The following is a 16,536-nucleotide window of genomic DNA, read 5'->3' as shown; positions in this document are numbered from 1 at the left end:
TGTGTGTACAGTAAAACCAGCGCAGGCTATATAAACATCTCTCTGAAGGTTTTTACGGACTGCTGTATCTTTTAAGTTTTTGCATGACTGTTAAATCCCTAAACGACTACTTAATTGATCGGCATGCAGATAGACAGGTTCATTACTCATCTTAACAGTTATGAAAATGCCACAGTGTGTGTACAGTTGCTTTGTGGTTTTCAGTTCAGTGTAAGTGTTGTGGACAAATTGCTGATGTTTGAGAAAATTGCTATTTAATTGACGGTTTTATTTGCACAAAGTATTTCATGCATAATGTCTCAAATTACCAAGATAGATGGTTATTTTAGATATCAGCTATATATCACAAAGAGCTAATTGCATTGCGTAGAAATTTAGATGCATAACTCACAAAAGCATTTTATGTTTTAGGGAATAAAGTGGCGTTTCTTAATGTAAGTTTCACTATTACTGTCCTTATTCAACAAAGTCTAGTTAGTGTTACCCCGCTTAGCCACCTCGTATTGTGTTGCACGGTCTGAAAATAGGAAATGGTCATCGTCGCTCAGGACTACAGCTCTGATCCCGAGCATACTTGGTGTCTTGTGTCTGTGTCAATATTGATCGTCTGTGAAGTGCATTCTGGGATCCACACAAAAATCTCTTGATTTCGTTCTCATCCAAAGCCGGTTCACGAAAAAATGCAGACTGTAGGAATGAATGGGGGAAAAAAAATAAGGAAAGCTTTCAATGCTTTGCAACACCCAAAATAGTTCTATTGCTTTGCTGTGACTGTGAGTTTGTTATGGTTTGCTAATGACAGATTGTGAGTGCCATAGCTTTGTTTTTGCCAGAGAGTTTATGGGTCTTTTTTTTTTTTCTCGGCTGATAATAGCAATTTAACATTGCCTCTTGATTCCTACTGAGAGGTTTATTAATAATGACATTTTGCTTTTTTTTTTTTGCTTTTTTTCTGTGAAGGCGTTGTTACCCAACAATTTTTATTCTGTAATTAATTACTCACTCTCATGTCATTCCAAACCAAAAATACCTTTGTTCACCTTTTGAAATGCAAATTAAAATATTTTTTATGAAATCTGAGAGCTTTCTGACATTTCAATGCAACTGAAATGTGCCCAGGCACAGAAATGTAGTAAAGACATCATTAAAGGGGGGGTGAAATGCTCGTTTTCACTCAATATCCTGTTAATCTTGAGTACATATAGAGTAGTACTGCATCCTTCATAAATCCAAAAAGTCTTTAGTTTTATTATATTCATAAGAGAAAGATAGTCTGTACCGATTTTTCCCGGAAAAACACGACTGACTGGAGGCGTGACGTGTGGGCGGAGCTAAAGAATCACGAGCGCGAGTAGGCTTTTGTGTTGAGAGCGTCTGGAAGCTGTGACATTACCGTGAGGGAAAACCCATCATCCAAAACAAACCATGGCTAACAGTCAGATTCAGCCGTTTATTTATGATCCCGAATCAGATCCAGAGGCTGAAACTGAACGAGAGCAGCAGCAGCAACGACTCGCTCCGAGCGGGGCTCGAACCCGGATCTCCGGCATGGGAGGCGGACGCACTAACAAGGAAGCAGAGATATTTGAAGCAGTTTTACTCACCGCCTGCGGTTCCAACACACTATCGTGACCCTTTTTCCTTGGGATTGCATCATCCTTAAGAAATAAACGATACGCAAATCCGTCGTCAAACTGGGCCTTGTGAACAAGCATCTTTGAAATGCAGGGAACAAACAAAAACACTTGCACAACTCCGTGGATGCTCTGTAAAAATAAAATCCATCCACTGGTCCCTTAATGCTGTTTTATTTTTTGGTAATCTGTGCAGGGTTGTCTTGCCGTGGCAACCAAAAACACACTTCTTTTGTGACATTTCGTGACGCTCTCGCTCTGATCAGTGAAGTCTGTTGTGCTCTCAGTGCTTTGCTATACGGGAGCGCTCGCTCTTCCGGCAGAAGTTACTTAGGACCATATAAGGAAATTCCACTCCATCTAACGTCACACAGAGCCATACTCGAAAAAAACTTTCCGAAACTTGTGACAAACCGGAAGGAGTATTTTGGGAACAAAAATACTCCTTCAAACGTACAACTTAATTTTTGAAACTTTGTCCATGTTTAGCATGGGAATCCAACTCTTTAACAGTGTAAAAAACTCAGTATGCATGAAATAGCATTTCACCCCCCCTTTAAAATAGTCCTTGTTACACAAGTGGTTCAACCTTAATGTCATGAAGCTACGAGAATACTTTTTCTGCTCAAAGAAAACAAAAATGGTGAACTATCCCTTTAAATCTTTACAAATACAAAACAGTAAAATTGAACAATTTGTCCTGTGAAATCTAATATGATTTCTCCAACTTTTAGGTTATAAATTTAATTAAAAAACTTAACCCACCAGCTAGGTTACTTCATATTTTACCCACTATTTGAAACCACCAATGGCATTTTTTAGAGTGTATAATAAGGTAACCTACAGTAAAATAACACTTATTTTTTTCTTTTTTTAATGGGGACTTTTTCATTTATAGCCATCTTTGCACAGCTGAGTTATGGCTGCTCTGTGCCTGTTTAAAATATAGTGACGAGACCCAATTTCATATAAAATCCAGATTAAATTATGCCAACTGTGACCCACTTCAGCCCCTCGTATTATAGTATATAGTTGTGAATGCTGTGAACATGCATTTTTTCCTTCTCTGAGCAGCATTAAACATAATTAACCTAAATGCCACTTAAGAAGCGCTTCCTTGCCACATTTGCTATGTACATTAGGCATAAGATTACTTCTAGTGTATCTCTAAAACAACTTCACAAATATGAAGATTAGGATGTCTTTACCGAGGCGCATTAAAAGTCAGCCTAAATTATCCAAGACTCAGCCCCTAGTATCATATACAGTTGTAAATGCAGTGAACATGCATTTATGCCACCCCTGAAAAGTTTTAAACAGTCAGTGTAAAGACCTGAATGCCTCTTCAGAAGCGCCTCTATGCCACCTTTGCAGTGTAAATGAAGCACTACAGTGTAACATGGTAAATAACATACAGCTGAGCAATAACAGGTTTTTCAGGAAGTATTTTAACCTCTTTTTCAGTTAAAAGTACGAATGCTTCTGACAGTGTGTGAAGTCATTTTAATGAGTTACAGATCTGAATGCTCCACCTGGGGTGTAATCTAAAAATGCATCACTGAAATGATCTGCTGGCCGTTCGTCTTTAATAATTCATAGTCGAGCAGCTATTGTTGAGAGTGTTTGTAAGTCTCTGCTGACTTGACCTCAGATATTACCTCCTCTGATTGCTTTGGCTGTGTTGTCCTGTGAACTGTGTCAAATGTCCTGGTCTCCTGTGAAAGAGGAACGCTATCTTCCCTCAGCGCAGAAGACTCCAAACAGGTGTCTGTCATCGGAGAGTGATAACAAGGCATTCTGGACCACTGTGTCAATTAGGGCTGCAACTAACGATTATTTTGATAATCGATTAATCGGTCGATTATTTTGCGATTATGTACTTATGATTTAGTATTGCACATTTTTCCCCCAAGTAAATTATTAATAAAGGGTCTTTATCATTCAACATAGACTCTTTTAACCATTCTGCATGGTCATATCCTCATCAAAAACATACCTGGAGTTAGTAATCCATGGTCGAACTCTTCTGCAATCAAAACACTGACCCATACGTACTCTGGCAAATTTCACGAGGAAATTTCAAATAATATTTTCACCATGGCAGTCCTTAGGGCTCCTAAAGTAGTTTAACATCCCGAACAAAGCTTATTAATCTTTCTGAACATATTTTCACGAAGAATAAGAATAAAACAGAATAAAATTGCAGTGGAGGTTTGGTTGTGAATGTTAGGCTCACCGTTAAATTATCATTCTGCTTAATTAGCACTCTCAAGGTTTTGTTAACTGGTGCAAATATTTCATTGATTATTTTATTGGGATGATTTCAACTCCTAAATGACTCTTTTAGGATATATGTTTAGTTATTTATTTATTTGTTGGTTATTAATTTATTGGATACTTATTTATTAGTTATTTATTTAATTATTGGCTATTTTTTTCTCTTTGTTGGGTGTTTATCTATTGGTTATTTGTATTAATTTTTTTTTTTTTTATCTAAGACTAACTATAAAAACCTTTTGTAAATATTGTGTTTTTGTTTAGTTTAATTAGATTTTAATTAGTCCTTTTAAGATTTAATCTCAAGAAACTTTTCGGTTTGGGTCCTCCTAAAATATAAAAGTAATACAATAAGAATTATAGGTTTGCATTGCCTGTTTTAGGACCATTTAAGTTTTTTTTTTTTTTTTTGCATAGTGAATTTTGCCCTTATAAGGGAACATTTGCATGCAACATTTTTGATGTTAGTAACATCAAAAATGTTGCATGCAAATGTTCCATTGTAATGTTGTCAAAAAAGAAAAAAAAACAAAACTTTAAAGTAAAAAAAAATCTATTCAAAAGAAGAGTCACTAAAAGTACCATACTTTATACCATAATGACAATGTGGCATTAAAATTAAAAAAAAAAAGGATTTTGGGGCGAAATGTAATGTATTTGGACCGATAATATGTTTTAGCAGTGCATGAGTGTTTTGAGGAACACTAACTCTTTCAAAGCACTGTTGACTGTGGTCATGTCAGTTTACTTGCATTGTAAATGTTGGAGACATTGCAGTTACACACTTTCCCACGCCATGCTTTGTTTTAAACTGAGGCTTTTGGCCCTATAAAGAGGCATGTGAAGTTCACCGCTGAGAGACTTTTGGTTGCAACATGATGAGCACTTAAACATACGCTGGCGTGTCTTCTCTTGTGTTCTGCTCTCACACATCACAGACACGGACCGAGAAAGAAGTGCTTGTCTTCATTATGCAGCACTGACGTGTCCATGACAGAAAAGAGCAACTACAAAAGCAAGAAATTGCATTACTATTAGGCATAATAACAGGATTGTTCCTTGAAAATGTCTGGGCTTCTTATTGTTGTACTGTGTTATAACATTGTTCATGAAGTTATTTTTAATTTGTGGTCTTGTTACTAGTGTTAATTCTGTGTGATGCATTGAAGATTCATGATGTATGTATGTTTATTTATCTCATGCATGAATAGAATAGTGTATTGCAGTGTGTTTTATTGGAAAGACTACTGAAAGAGATATTTGATCTAGAAGGAATCCTTTGAGGGAAATGCAGGATTGAACTGTCTGCCGTTGTCTCGCCTCGAGGCCAGAAGTGATAGCTGTTGTGTAAAAGTATGGAGGAAGTGAAGTCATCTTGATATTACTTGACAGAGGTCATGAGTCCGGCTGAGTCTGGTGCTTGACAGAATCTCAGAATGAACTCACAAACGGAAAACGAGAAGAGCTGATGCACATTACTCAGTCATTGCTCATCTCGGTTCTGTATAATGTTGGTGTCTCGTCTCAGAATTACAGTAAGGTTTGTAAACAAGGGGATCAGGGACTGTTTAGCACAAGTGTTTTGGATCCTGTCTAGGCCTGATATGATCTTGATCCCACTTTGCTTGTTTAGTGGGTGTTTCCAATAACAGTGTGTGCTTGTGAGGTTTGCATGAGCATCTAAAACCTAAAAAATAAGCTTTATTGTATTCATGCATATTTTAGTTTTTTTAGTTTTCTTTGACCCTGAATCACCCTCAGATTTGTAAACATATATCCAGTTTATTGTGTGGGTGTCATGAAATCATGAAACGTGTACACTTTAACATCAGTTTGAAAAATTAAGAGAAATTGCATTTTGGCATTTATGATGAAATGTTTTATTTTTTCTTGCGTTCCACTTCCTTTTTTACCAAATTCTGTTCTGAGCTCTGTGTAATGGATCTGTATGTGTGCTGGTTTTAGGTAGCAGACGTTACAGTCAGCAGCACTTCCTGTCTTCCCCATCCCGGATCTCTGCACAGCTGCACAGTTACAAATATAGATCCAGTGTGGATTGGAAATCCATTAGTCCATCCACACAGCTCCACAAACTACATACACAGGCCGTGAAGCCATGATTACTTTGATTATGTGTAGCAAAACACTGATTCAGGTGTGTGAGAATTGCTCTGTTTTTATTTAGTTTATTCAGAACATACCAACAGAATAAAAAAAAAAAAACTTCAACGTATCAGAAAATAAAGAATATTTTTTTAATTATTATTATTATTGTTATTATTATTATTGTTATATAAATATATATTTTATATTTATTATTTTTATATTAAAATATTTTATCTTTGTTCTCTTTTTTTGTGTTTTTGCTATTACTATACTCAGAAAATGTGAATGTATTCATAATACATACACACACACACACACACACACACACACACACACACACATATATATATATATATATATATATATATATATATATACATATATATATATATATATATATATATATATATATATATATATATATATACATACATATACATATATATATATATATATTTAAAATCATCTTAAATGTAAATTAATTTATATAAAATATAGACAAAATTTCCAAGTAAGTGCTATTTGTAGTTTTTGCCGGAAAAAAAATATTTTGTACTTGAGAAGCATCTAAACCAATGATGATGGATTTTAAGATCAAATCCTTCACAAAACAAGCTTGGTCTCTTCTTGGGGTAAGAGCGGTCCTGTCCTGTAGCTTTGTGAGCTGTAATGTAAACCGTACACCATCACAGCTGCATGTGGTGTGTGTGAAACGGCTGTAAGATCTTCATCATCTCCTGCGTGACCATTGTCTGATGTCTCTCTCTGCGTTTTGCTATTATTAGAGCCAGAATCTGGTCTGAAGTAGAAATGAGTTTTAGAGCCGCAGTGAGGATATACTGGCCTCTTTCATGTAGGCCAGAACAGAAAAATGGACCCTTATCTCACTCCCAGCCCAGCAGCTATTTTTGGTGGTCATGGGGTCCTGCTTGAAAGTGTGTGTGAGGGTGAAGTCTGAGTATATTTGTGCATGCTAATATATGAAGAGTCACTTGAATTTTTATGACACGGTTCCTACGTGGTTTGGAAATGTAGGGAATTCGAGTAATTTCCAGTTCTTGAAGAGTGTGAAAACAAAAAGCAAAGTTTGGGAAAAATGTTTGCATTTCCAGACTTTTTGAGTTTTCTTCTAATTAAGAATTTAATGAAAATAAATGTATCATACAAGAAGTGTGTTTTCATGGCAGCTCTTTAGGGATTTATCAGTGATTGTCAAACATGACTGAATTAATTCAAAGTGCACTTTTTCATGTGACGTGTGTGTTTTTTTTTGTTAGTTTTTGTTTACAGGCATGATTTCTATATGTGTAGCAAAACACTGATCCATGCTTGTGAGATTTGATCTCTTTTTTTATTTAATGGTTTCTTGAGGGCACAAAAAATGTTCTTTGTGTGCATGCAAAAGTCTGCATTTTTTTATAGGCTCTGTGTTGTCACTTTGAGAAAATCAGAGAGAAAAAAAAACCCTGAGGAGAAAAAAATATATATATATAATTTGTTTTATTTTTATTTAATTAATACAGATGACTGTACTACAGCATATACCAAATATAAAGCTGAAAATAATATTTTATGAACCATTTATGTTAAACATGGTCAAAAAAAATCTACGGAGAGGTTTGGAAATTTGAGTCTGGAAAAGCATGGGATTTTGAAATGAAATGTGTAGGAACCCTGTTCTGAAATCAAAGCAAGATTTCTGGATTAGATCTGAAGAAGATCCTAAATCTTGATGCATGAGGGACTTTGTTTACCCCTACACAGTTACTAAACGGTTTAACTTGGAGTATTGTGGGATTGAAAGTGGTCTGGAAAAAGTGAGAAATGTGTAAAAAAGGCTGCAATATTGCTGTTACTAGATCAGATTCAGATTTCAGATGCATCTTCATTTAGTTTAATTTTTACAATATTCTGTTTAATTGAATGTGTAAACGGAACTTAATTGTAACTTTTTTATTTAATTGATTATTTTTATTATATTTTTGTTATATAATAATATAATCCTATGAAATTAAATTTTTCTTTTTCTTCTGTGTTGTGTATTTAAATATTTCTGGTTATCAAATGAAGGCATTAAACATTAATTTAATTAACCCTTTAATCAAATGAAAATTAACCAAACTCTCCTTTGCAACAGATGCTTGATATTGAAGTTAAAACTTGGTAGATAAAATTGTGCAATTATTCCTTAAAAAATAACATTTTAATAATTCTATAAGTAGTAGTAGTAGTGTCACTAGTGCTTGTATGTGTGAAGTAGATGAAACCGCTCATTTGAGCCATTCATTCACAACTTTGTCATTTTGATTAATTCATGCAAAATTTGTCAAATTCCATGACATTCTTCTGTGTTATACAGTAAATTAACATTTTTATGACTGCACTCCACATTTTCTGCATTGCAGTAAACATAAGGCTCTAAATTAATTATTTTGTATAATATGTGCATGCATTTTCTATTTGAAATTAAAATTTGTGTGCATGCAAAATACAGCGAGTGTTACTTGAATTTCTTCATTGTCATTTAAGCATGCATTTCAAATTAAAATTACAACAACTATAATCATGCATCTATATTTCATTGACATTCATAATACAACCACATCCATGAACCTGTATAATAAGTGTGCAATAGAAATGTATTTCTTTTTTCCCCCCATTCAGACGTGAATCTGATCCCTATTTTACCATTTGTAGCAGATAATGAGTTTGTGATGATCAGAAACTTCTGAAAGATCACATTCTTCAGATCGCTGTCCTTCAATAGATTTATTTTATTTATGTGTTGTATGAACTAGTACACAAAAAGGTGGAAATATGCTTATATAAACAGTAATAAAATATATATTTATATACATACATTTTGGCTGATGCTGTTATATTTGTATCATTTCTTTGACCAGCAGGAAAATAGAACAAAGTTCTAGAGGATTTTCAGAGATTGTATTTCCATGCAAGAGCTCACCAAACACGCTTTAACATGAGCCAAACCAAAGACAGGTGTGCAGCAGTCCTGGATGCCAGACATGCGTTTCTCATTGTCTCTTTCTCTCTGTTATCTGTGCTCTCAGATCTATCACGAAACAGGTTGACGGAGCTGCCGGTGGAGGTGTGCATGTACGTGTCGCTGGAGAATCTGAACCTGTACCAGAACTGCCTACGTTCTCTTCCAGAGAGTCTGATCAACCTACAGTCTCTCACCTACCTAAACATCAGGTCATATCCGCAGACACGGCATTCATAACACAACATGCAAAAAAAAAAAAAAGAGGAAATTTTTGCTATTTAACCATTTTCATTGTTACCACAGCTAAACAGCAGAAGTGTATTAACATGGCATTTTGGAGTGAAAAAAAAATTTGATTTTGAGATTTAAACCATCTCGTATTATGCATTTCCTAAAAAGATTCCAACCGTCTGACAAGTAACTCAGTTGAGTGAGTAATTCACCAAAACCATATTTTATTTTCAGTTGCTTTGAGACAAATGTTAATTAATGGTGTTTACTAAAGTGCTGTTGCTTATGCGTAAGGTTAGGCATTTGAAGAATGTCTGACCCAAATTCAGCTTCTACGGGTCCTGCACTGTTTGTGTTTCAGACATAATGACACTTCATAGTGTTTGGCTTTTTTAGACATGCATGAGGTGTGTTATTACTGTAAGTGATCCGAAGATGAAAAAAAAAAAATCACGCAGCCTTACATTGAAGGCCATACCTAGAGAAGAGAATCTAATTGAGAGGGCTTAGTCAAGTTAAAAGCCACTTAGTGTTATTTTATTGTATTTTAGTATTATATATTATTATTTTTATAGTATTATTTAATATTTTGAGCTGTTATTTTTAGATTTCCAAGTTTTTTTTACTCTATTTACTCTATTTAGCTTTTAGTCATTTTAATACTTTTAATTTCAGTTAGTTTATAAAGCAACATTTCTTATTTCTAATAAAGTTGTTGCATTTAGGTTTTCCTTCTGATTATTTCTATTTTCTTAGATACATTTTTACATTCAAATTTTAGTACATTTTTTATAGTTTGTTAACAATAACAACACTTTAGCAAAATCTCAAAAAATATTCAAAATAAAATCAAAACTATTCATTATAAAATAAAATTATATTGAAAATCTAAAATAACATATTTTCATCTAATATTTATAGTTTTTATTTAAACATTTTTTTTGTTAGTTTTAGTTTACATTTAGTCATTTATTCCCAAAACGAGGACTATATAAGCATGCAATAAAAATTTAAAAGAGCAGTGGTATGTTTATCAGCTAATGAGTTTGCTTAACGCTGTAAATGTAACAGGGTTTATTTTTTATTATATAATAATTAAAAAGAAAACAGAATAGAAAAAGAAAAGAGCAAGCTAATGTTAGAGGCATTTTTTTGCTTTTCTTAATTGTATAATTAATAAAAAGAAAACAAATAGAATATAAAAAGATTAGAAAAGCTATTGTTTTTTTATGGAAAGAAAACAAGCAGTAAATTAATAGAGTACTAAAATAGGTCTAGTTAATAATAACAACACTGTTAGAAACATAAACACTTCAGAACTCTTTATGAACTGCATTGCCTTTTATATTTGTGACCCTGGACCAGTCTTAAGTGTCTTTCCATTGATGTTTGGTTTATTAGGATCAGACAATATTTGGCCGAGATACAACTAATTGGAAATCTGGAATCTAAGGGTGCAAAAAAAATTCTTAGCAATGCAAAAATTAAAAAATTAAGATTTGATATATTTAAAGTAGGAAATTAAAAAAATATCTTCGTGGAACATGATCTTTACCTAATATCCTAATGATTTTTGCCATAAAAGAAAAATCGATAATTTTGTCCTATACAATGTTTTTTTGGCTATTGCTACACATATACCCCAGAGACTTGTTTTGTGCTGCAGGGTCACATTTAATAGTTCAAGTGAAAGTACCACTCTAGACATTGTACCCCGTGTTTTCTTATTCCCTTGGTTGTCTTTTTCTCCACAGTCGAAACCAGTTGTCCAGTCTCCCCGCTCATCTGTGCCGACTGCCGCTCAAAGTTTTGATCGCCTGCAATAACAAGCTGCTATCGCTGCCGGAGGATCTGGGCAGACTCAGACAGCTCACTGAACTGGTGTGTGGACCAGCGCTCGTCTCACTAGTGCTATTAGTGCACTTTACTCATCAGTTCTCTCTCTGTCTTCAAGGATGTCAGCTGCAATGAGATCCAGACGCTTCCTCCACAGATCGGTCAGCTGGAAGCTCTGCGTGACCTCAACATCCGCAGAAACCACCTCGTTCGTCTGCCTCCTGGTCAGAACCACACACACCTGATGAAACGAGTCATGTTTTCTTATAGATGTGCTTGTGTCATTTCTGTGTTGTTGGGTTTGCAGAGCTGGCCGAGCTGCCGTTGGTCCGGCTCGATTTTTCCTGTAATAAGGTAACGACGATCCCAGTGTGCTACCGCAATCTCAGACACCTCCAGAGCATCATTCTTGACAACAATCCTCTCCAGAGTCCACCTGCACAGGTAACACACATTCCTGTTTTGATCTACATTGAATAAATATTTCATTTTATGAAATTACAAAATTTGGAGCATCTCTGTGAGGTTACACATCCTTCGGGATCATCATTTTTCTGCATCTTCTTCCAGATCTGTATAAAGGGAAAGATCCATATATTTAAATATCTCAACATGGAGGCGTGTAAAGCAGCATCAGACCTTCCAGACTACGACAGAAGACCAGTGCCCTACGGATCCTAGTAAGAACTCAGTTCAGTTCCCTGGGTTTTAGTGTGTTTATCGGCCGTGTCTCTCAGAGGACGCACAGAGCAGGGCGATTCTGCAGATAAGGAGGGAGGGAAAGGAAAAAACACTTGGCAGAATGAAAGCTTGGATTGATCGGAATGAAGGTATGAAGACGGGAGAGATTGCAGCAAGACCGGATGACAGTAGATGAGATGATGTAGAGATCAAACTTCTGGAGATTTGACAGATGATATACAGAACAACTAGTGTACACAAATACAGTACGAAATCTTGTTGGCGAGAGGTTGCTATTACTTTTCTGAATAAGCAGGATATTTTTTGTGGTGGTGAAGAAAATAAAATATAAAAATCTGAAAATCTAAAAGATTCCAAATTATTCCAAATTATAAAATGGCATAAAAATTAAATGCAACAGACTTGCATTGAAGGAGGGACCCAAGCCATCAAGAGACCAAAAAAAAAACCCCTCTGTTAAATAGGGCCCTAGGAAATCTGTTTTATTTTTTCCTAAATTTTTTTTTTTCCGTTTTAATTTTCCTGGATTCCATTTTTTTCCATTTTAATTTTTCTCCACTCCTTTTTCATGGTTAAATTAAGTTGTATAAATAAAAAAGCGTGTCTAATTCATTAAAATCATAAAACTTATACATTTTCGCATCAATTTATTAAAAGTTTTACAAAAATTACATATTTATGGTCCTATGAAACGTTTTATTTTTATTCACCATATGTTTTATTGTTACCTAATTCTGTGTTTTAACATCTCTAATTATTTAAACGCATAAAAACAACTTACATTTATTCGTTTTTGTTTTTTTTTTAAATAGCCTTATGAAATGTTTTTCCCCCTCAGAAACTCTGTTGTGTATTTGCATTTTTCTGGTTTTCAAATGAAGGCATTAAACATTGATTTAATATATATTTTAAATATAGAAAATTAAGCAAACTTTTATTTTTTGGTAAACCAAGGGGATTTACTACTAAAAATAAAACATGGAAGAAATGTTGTGTGATTTAAACCTTAAAAAAAATTGTTAGATTTTTTTTAGTAGTAGTAGACTATGTACAAGCTGCTGAACAGTCCATATCGCGATTTGATGTGAGTGCAATGACCAACTTTTGATTAATTCATCCAAAATTTGGCAAATTCCGTGACATTCCATGTTAAACTGTAAAATCCGTTTTTATGACTGGATTCCGCGATTTTGTCCGCGTTTTCTGCATCGCAGAAATCATAGGGCCCTAGGTAAAGTAAAACAAAATATAAAATATAGAATATAAAATGCAATAACAATTTATTTTATTATTATTTTTTTATTATTATTAAAATAAGTGAGAAAATACCTCAATTTGCATTGAAGGAGGGACCCAAGCCTTATTTAGAGACCAGAAAAAAAGACTTGAGGTAAAGTAAAACAAAATATAGAATATAAAATGAAAAAACATTTCAATAAAATTCAAGAAATAATAATAATAAAATAAGTGATAAAATACCACAATTTGCATTGAAGGAGGGATACAAACCTTATTTAGAGACCAGAAAATGAAAAAGTCTACATATAAACTACACTAAAATATAGAATATACAATTATTTAAAATAAAAAATAGAATCAAGTAAAATATAAAATAATAAATACAATGAGAATATACCACAGTCTTGCATTGACCATCTCTAAAAACCAGAAAATCCAACAGACCGTTTTGAGTTGGACCAGTAAAAAAACACCCACAACTCTCAAGAAACCACATATCAACGTGTTTGGGGAAAAAACTCTTTGGCAAATGCATAATAAGATCCTGGCATCGTGGGGGTTTCGCACAGATGCACACTTTCTACCCAAACTCTTGTTAAAATGTATATGGATGCTAGAAAAATATATATATTTTTTTGCAGACTATTTGAATGTGTTTGGTCCTTTTGAAACCTCAGATGACGTGATGTTGTTCTCTCCGGTCTGTTTGTTTCTCAGTGCAGAGGATTTGTTTCCCGGCCGGCCGTACGGAGCTCTGGACTCTGGCTTTAACAGCGTGGACAGCGGAGACAAGAGGTGGTCAGGAAATGAGGCAAGTGTTATTCAGATCACTCTTATCAAGAATCTACTCTATCCTGCTGTTGTTCTTTATTATCGCTTTATTTATTGTTCCGTTCCTCCTCTTCCCCATCTAAAGCCTTCAGACGAGTTGTCAGACTTGCCGTTGAGAGTGGCGGAAATCACCAAAGAGCAAAGACAGAGACGAGACAGAGAAAGAGAGCGCGAGGATCCTCGGACGGGGTCTCACGTGACCAATGGCACATGTGAGAGGCTCATGACACACCAGTTCTGGACGAGAAGCGGTCCATTACAGGAAGTTTAATTTTATCTTTGTGTCTTTCTGAAGTGGAAACGGAGATTGAACAGATAGACTTCATTGACAGCTGTACGGTGGATGATGAGGGGGAGGATGGGCGGAGCCGTAGAGGGGCGGAGCCTGTCAGCCTCAGCTCACAGTTCATGGCCTACATTGAAAGACGAATCACCAGAGAGGTGCGCACTTCTTCTTAATGCTTGATCACATCACTTCTAGTGCTAATGATAGCTTTATTATGTTTCTAGGGTTCACCTGTGAAGACCAGCCCATTCAGAGACTTGAGAACCGATGATCCGAGACACCAAACCTCCTTAAATAACCGGTACTGAGCTTATTAAACTTGATCATTACAATGTGTAATGTACTCTCCACACTATCATAAACACTAGTGATCTGGTTTTTCATGCTTGTTTCCCACCTGCTTTTATATTTTTTTTATTATTTAAAAAAAAAGTTTATATATAAATACATAATTAAATAAATATATATGTATGCATGCATGTATATGTGTGTGTTAATCACATAATACATAAAAAAATGGACAATTCAGTAAAAAAAAAAAACGATTTAAACAGAATTAAGTCTGAACAGAGAAGTCAAATGTCATCTGTGTGTTCACTAAAAGTTGTTTTCTCTTCTCTTTAGTGGTGGGTCGGATACAGCGGTCACATCTTCATTCACTCATAACCAGGTGAGAGTCCCGGGACACATACACCACTCATTATGCAGCCAATCAAATCGAAAACCTGTGGATTTACTCTGGTTGTGTGTGTGTGTGTGTGTGTGTGTGTGTGTGTGTGTGTGTGTGTCAGCGGTCCGCTGGTGTGTTGTCAGGTTCTGGTGGCGGTGTGGAGAGAGTGAGAAGAGAAGCTCATCTGGCGGCTCTGCGGTACGAAGAAGAGAGACAGAAAACAAGATCAGTGCAAAGAGATGCTGTTATGAATAATGCCAAGGTAAGTCTAGAAATTAGCATCACACTTGTTCCCTTCACTAAAACCCGTTCTGATTTTTCCAGTGGCTTTTGAGCTATTGCATTAAATAGGCTCTGTGACCAAAAAACATTCATGATGCATATATGCTTTATTCATCATGATAATATTCACAAATTAACACAATCTTTATGAATTTTGAAGCCTAAATACAATTATACAATTTTCTTTAAAGTTTGAGTTTAGAGAATAGTTTGCAAGAGCATGATTATAAACACAGCGAGGTTGTAAAAGCAGACTAGGAATTAAATGAATTTGCCTGTTCGGTGTGAAGATGTTTAAGTGTCCCATTTAGACACTTGTTAGTGACCATTTGGGTAAAAAAATCTTAGAAAGCAACAGTAAGTGCATCATCCCAGCAGAACTGTAAAGCTAATAAGATATGCTTCACCCAAAAATGAAGATTCGGTCACCATTTACTCACCCTCAAGACGTTACTAACCATTATTAGTTTCTTTCTTCTAAAGAAGATATTTTAGGGAATGTTTGTAACTAAATATTTGACGGTAGCCATCGACTTCTAGAGTATGGAAGAAATTACTATGGAAGTCAATGGCTACCATCAGCTTATTATTCAAAATATCTTTTTTTTTTTTATATCTTCTGCTCAATAGATGAAAGAAACTCATAGTAACTTATGACCATTTGCATTTTTTAGGGTGAACTATCCCTTTAAATCTTGCTTTAGGCTACTAAAAGTTTACCAGTAGTTTTAATTTAATGATATTTGGCCTTATTCAGGTTATAGCAAAATACATCACGATGAAATGTGATCTGTAGCATCCAAATCCTGATCAGAAACGCTCCCCGGATCTGCCTGGTGGTGTTTCTAGAGATTAGAAATGCATTTTCTGTCTTTGTATTTTCAGCACAAGTTGTCTCAGAGCCCTTCGAAGCTCAGTCCAACAGACAGTGAGGTGAGTCTCCTCTTCAGATTTGCACAATCACTTCCTCCCTATCCATCACATCTTCCTGCTGTGTGTGTGTGTGTGTGTGTGAATGTGAGAGTGTGGCTCTGTGGTCATATGCATACTGTCCCACCCCAGAATCTGTACCCCTCCAGACGGTCCACTCACACCGATGACTCCGCCCTCTTCATGGTAAGAGCCAATCAGCTCGGATCATGCGTCACCATCTGCCTCACCTCATTTCTCTTGTGTTCACCTCCGTTAACTTTGCATAATGTATTAACATGATTTAAGGTTATTTCTATTCAGTTTGAACTGCTGGCATCCTTTTTGAAGTTGCACTCAGTAATTAAAAGTTTACTCAAATAATTGCTGTCCTAGTCTAGTGGCTTGAAAATATTGTTTTTTATATTTATATTGACTATTAAAGCTTGCTGAGTGCACCTTTAATTTTAGATCTGCTTTTTTAACACGCCTGCCCTGCTTCTTTTTGCTTCCCTGTCTGCTCTCT

At 35.1% G+C, this 16,536-nt stretch overlaps 1 protein-coding gene across 4 annotated transcripts in view; it reads left to right on the top strand.

Moving 5' to 3' along the window:
* LOC113061425 (leucine-rich repeat and calponin homology domain-containing protein 3-like) overlaps positions 1 to 16,536 on the top strand; it is a 29,309-nt gene that overhangs the window by 1,640 nt on the left and 11,133 nt on the right. For 3 of the 4 annotated variants that reach the window (XM_026230522.1, XM_026230521.1, XM_026230524.1), the window contains exons 2-13: positions 9,089 to 9,233; positions 11,010 to 11,136; positions 11,210 to 11,315; positions 11,399 to 11,535; positions 11,662 to 11,771; positions 13,750 to 13,843; positions 13,949 to 14,075; positions 14,159 to 14,304; positions 14,374 to 14,450; positions 14,774 to 14,819; positions 14,941 to 15,081; positions 15,987 to 16,034. In XM_026230522.1, coding sequence (XP_026086307.1) covers positions 9,089 to 9,233; positions 11,010 to 11,136; positions 11,210 to 11,315; positions 11,399 to 11,535; positions 11,662 to 11,771; positions 13,750 to 13,843; positions 13,949 to 14,075; positions 14,159 to 14,304; positions 14,374 to 14,450; positions 14,774 to 14,819; positions 14,941 to 15,081; positions 15,987 to 16,034 — 1,304 coding nt within the window. Of the gene's footprint in view, positions 1 to 9,088; positions 9,234 to 11,009; positions 11,137 to 11,209; positions 11,316 to 11,398; positions 11,536 to 11,661; positions 11,772 to 13,749; positions 13,844 to 13,948; positions 14,076 to 14,158; positions 14,305 to 14,373; positions 14,451 to 14,773; positions 14,820 to 14,940; positions 15,082 to 15,986; positions 16,035 to 16,163; positions 16,218 to 16,536 lie in introns of all 4 variants that reach the window. The other variant, XM_026230523.1, reaches the window with a different exon arrangement.

The sequence above is a fragment of the Carassius auratus genome, chromosome 43, assembly GCF_003368295.1.
Source record: "Carassius auratus strain Wakin chromosome 43, ASM336829v1, whole genome shotgun sequence".
In the NCBI taxonomy this organism is placed as follows: Eukaryota; Metazoa; Chordata; class Actinopteri; order Cypriniformes; family Cyprinidae; genus Carassius; species Carassius auratus.
Note: the sequence above shows the minus strand (reverse complement) of the source record. Positions and strands in the feature narration are given on the sequence as shown.